The sequence below is a fragment of the Spizellomyces punctatus genome, assembly GCF_000182565.1.
Source record: "Spizellomyces punctatus DAOM BR117 chromosome Unknown supercont1.22, whole genome shotgun sequence".
NCBI lineage: Eukaryota > Fungi > Chytridiomycota > Chytridiomycetes > Spizellomycetales > Spizellomycetaceae > Spizellomyces > Spizellomyces punctatus.
Window position 1 is genome coordinate 227,931 of NW_015971558.1, and position 2,535 is coordinate 230,465.

Here is a 2,535-nt window from a genome sequence, read left to right on the forward strand (position 1 = left end):
AGTTTACTCGAGGACACTTTTACGGGTACAATGATTTTGATTTGGATAATACATTGTATTTCTTTACGGCTGGGCGATACGAGTTTCGGAATAAGGGGGTTGATATGTTTATAGAGTCCATGGCGCGTGAGTATTTGTTTTGTTAAAAGTTTAATGGGTGGCATGTAAACGCTCGTTTTATAGGTTTGAATGCCCGGTTGAAGCATTACAATTCGCCTGTGACTGTTGTTGCGTTTATCATCATGCCGGCTTCTACGCATAGCTTTACGGTGGATGCGTTGAAAGGGCAGGCTGTGATGAAGCAATTGAAGGATACCGTGACCGAAATTCAGGATTCTATTGGGAGTCGAATTTTCGATAACGCTGCTAGGTAAAAAAAAGATAAAAAAAATAGTGAACCTTGTATTTCATTTTATTCATTAGTTTTTTTTTTGACTAGGGGCAAGATCCCAGACGCATCTCACCTCGTCTCGGACCAAGACTTTGTCCTCCTCAAACGCCGAATCTTTGCTCTAAAACGGGACTCACTCCCCCCGATCGTGACGCATAACATGGCCGATGATAAAAATGATCCCATTTTGAACCAAATGCGACAAGTGAAGCTCTTTAATGCTCCCGAGGATCGTGTGAAAATGATTTTTCATCCAGAGTTTTTGAGTTCGAATTCTCCGCTTTTGGGATTGGATTATGAGGAGTTTGTGCGTGGGTGTCATTTAGGTGTTTTCCCTAGTTACTATGAGCCTTGGTACGTTTCATTATCTTGATTTGTTAGCGAACATATAGTAACACTTTTTTTTAGGGGTTACACACCCGCAGAATGCACCGTGATGGGCGTCCCATCCATCACGACCAACCTCTCTGGTTTCGGTTGCTTCATGGATGAAATGATTTCACACCCACCCGACTATGGAATCTACATTGTAGACCGCCGTCTCAAATCCGTTGAAGAATCCTGCCAACAACTCGCAGACTACATGATGGACTTTTGTCAAAAATCGCGTCGTCAGCGTATTAACCAACGAAACCGTACCGAACGCCTCTCGGACCTCCTTGATTGGAAACGCATGGGATTGGAATACGTTAAAGCGCGATGGGTCGCGATTCGACGTAAATGGCCCGACATTGTCGCCCAACATGAAACCGATTTAGATTCCGATGAATATGGAGCGGAATTACAGTATGGATATGAATCTGATGCGAACCCTTCTGGATTACAACGAGAGGATTTGACGAATTTGAGGTATCATCAAAAAGTCCCGCGTCCCGCTTCTGCGCCTGGATCTCCTAGAATTCGGGAGCGGATTGATGAGGATGAGGATGTTGTTGATGGTACCGGGGGCTTATTTGAGGATATGGATCCTGTTGGGTTGATTGAGGGGTTGAAGGCTTTGGGTGTCAAGGGGACCGCCAAGGGCTATGTTCCGCCTGTGACTGAGGGTAGGGCGTCGAGTACGGGGGATTTGAATGCGAATGATCATGGTAGCAAGTAAGAAAAAAGACCCAAAAAAAAAAAAACAGCGAGACAGATTTGTGGTTTGTGTGTTTTTTTTTGTCTTCTTGTCTTCTTGTCAGATGCAATGAAAATCCTTTTAAAAAAAAAAGAAATACAAAAGAGATTTGGATAAAACTTTATACACATTTTTTATACACATAAAAACAGTTTACAAGTATCGCCCCATCCATCCAACGAATCCTGTACTCTCAAAAATAAAATAAAATAAAAAAGGGCCCTTACTTAGAACGGTAAACTCCAACTCCTCTTTTTGACCCTTCCCCCATTCGTATCCTTGACCTCTCTCAAAAACTCTACAACACACCCTTCATAACATAACCCAGGATGCACCACAACCGTCTCCAAAAACTTTTGAAAAGCGACAAGTCGGTCTCCAACAACTTTGGACGAAAACCGATCCAACCATCTCTTTTTCGGAAAGTGTGTACAAAGTAATGTAGGATACATTTTACTTAGTGCCGTGTACAATGCCCGGAATTCTCGATAGCGTTTATAAATCGTGTAGGATTTCGCTGTGGGGTTTTCGTAGGCTGTGATATGGGGGCGTAAGAGTGTGATTGTGATTTTATAGAGTGTGTGACGGGGGAGGGTTGTCGATGGTGTTGGATCGGATATGTGGGTGTAGATGCCGAGGTGGTAGTATCGCGGTGGGACGGATGAAGAAGGCGGGAGGGGGAGAGTGGAGAAATAGTAGTTTGTGGATGGGGGGTCGTCAAAGATGGGGGGGAGGGTGTCAAAGGTTTCAGAGAGGTGATCGTCTGCTAGGCTTTCTGCTAGGCTTTCTGCTAGACTTTCTGCGAGGCTTTCTGAGATGCTTTCGGCTAGACTGTTTGATTCGATGGTGGTTTCGGAGGAATAGATACTATCGGTTCCAACGCCGTAGGACCAGCCTTTGCGTTTCCGAATGTAGAGGTCGTCATATAGATATGTGGATTCAAAGCTTGTTCGGCTGTGCGTGTCGGTTGGGTCGTGGGGAGTAGTTGTGATCATGGTAGTGGCGATCGGGGTTGTAGAGGTCGTGA

At 44.7% G+C, this 2,535-nt stretch overlaps 2 protein-coding genes across 2 annotated transcripts in view; one reads left to right on the forward strand and one right to left on the reverse strand.

Annotated features, from left to right (window-relative positions):
- Positions 1-1,490, forward strand: part of SPPG_08523 (uncharacterized protein) — a gene marked incomplete at its 3' end in the record, with an annotated part of 2,717 nt that extends 1,227 nt beyond the window's left edge. Inside the window, exons 5-7 of the mRNA XM_016756675.1 lie at positions 184-370; positions 440-745; positions 800-1,490. Of these exons, the coding sequence (XP_016604176.1) occupies positions 184-370; positions 440-745; positions 800-1,490 (1,184 nt within the window). The remainder of the gene's footprint in view (positions 1-183; positions 371-439; positions 746-799) is intronic.
- Positions 1,491-1,735: 245 nt separating this feature from the next.
- The window catches only part of SPPG_09546 (uncharacterized protein), a gene marked incomplete at both ends in the record, with an annotated part of 2,503 nt that continues 1,703 nt past the window's right edge, over positions 1,736-2,535 (reverse strand). Inside the window, one exon of the mRNA XM_016757721.1 lies at positions 1,736-2,403. Coding sequence (XP_016604177.1) covers positions 1,736-2,403 — 668 coding nt within the window. The remainder of the gene's footprint in view (positions 2,404-2,535) is intronic.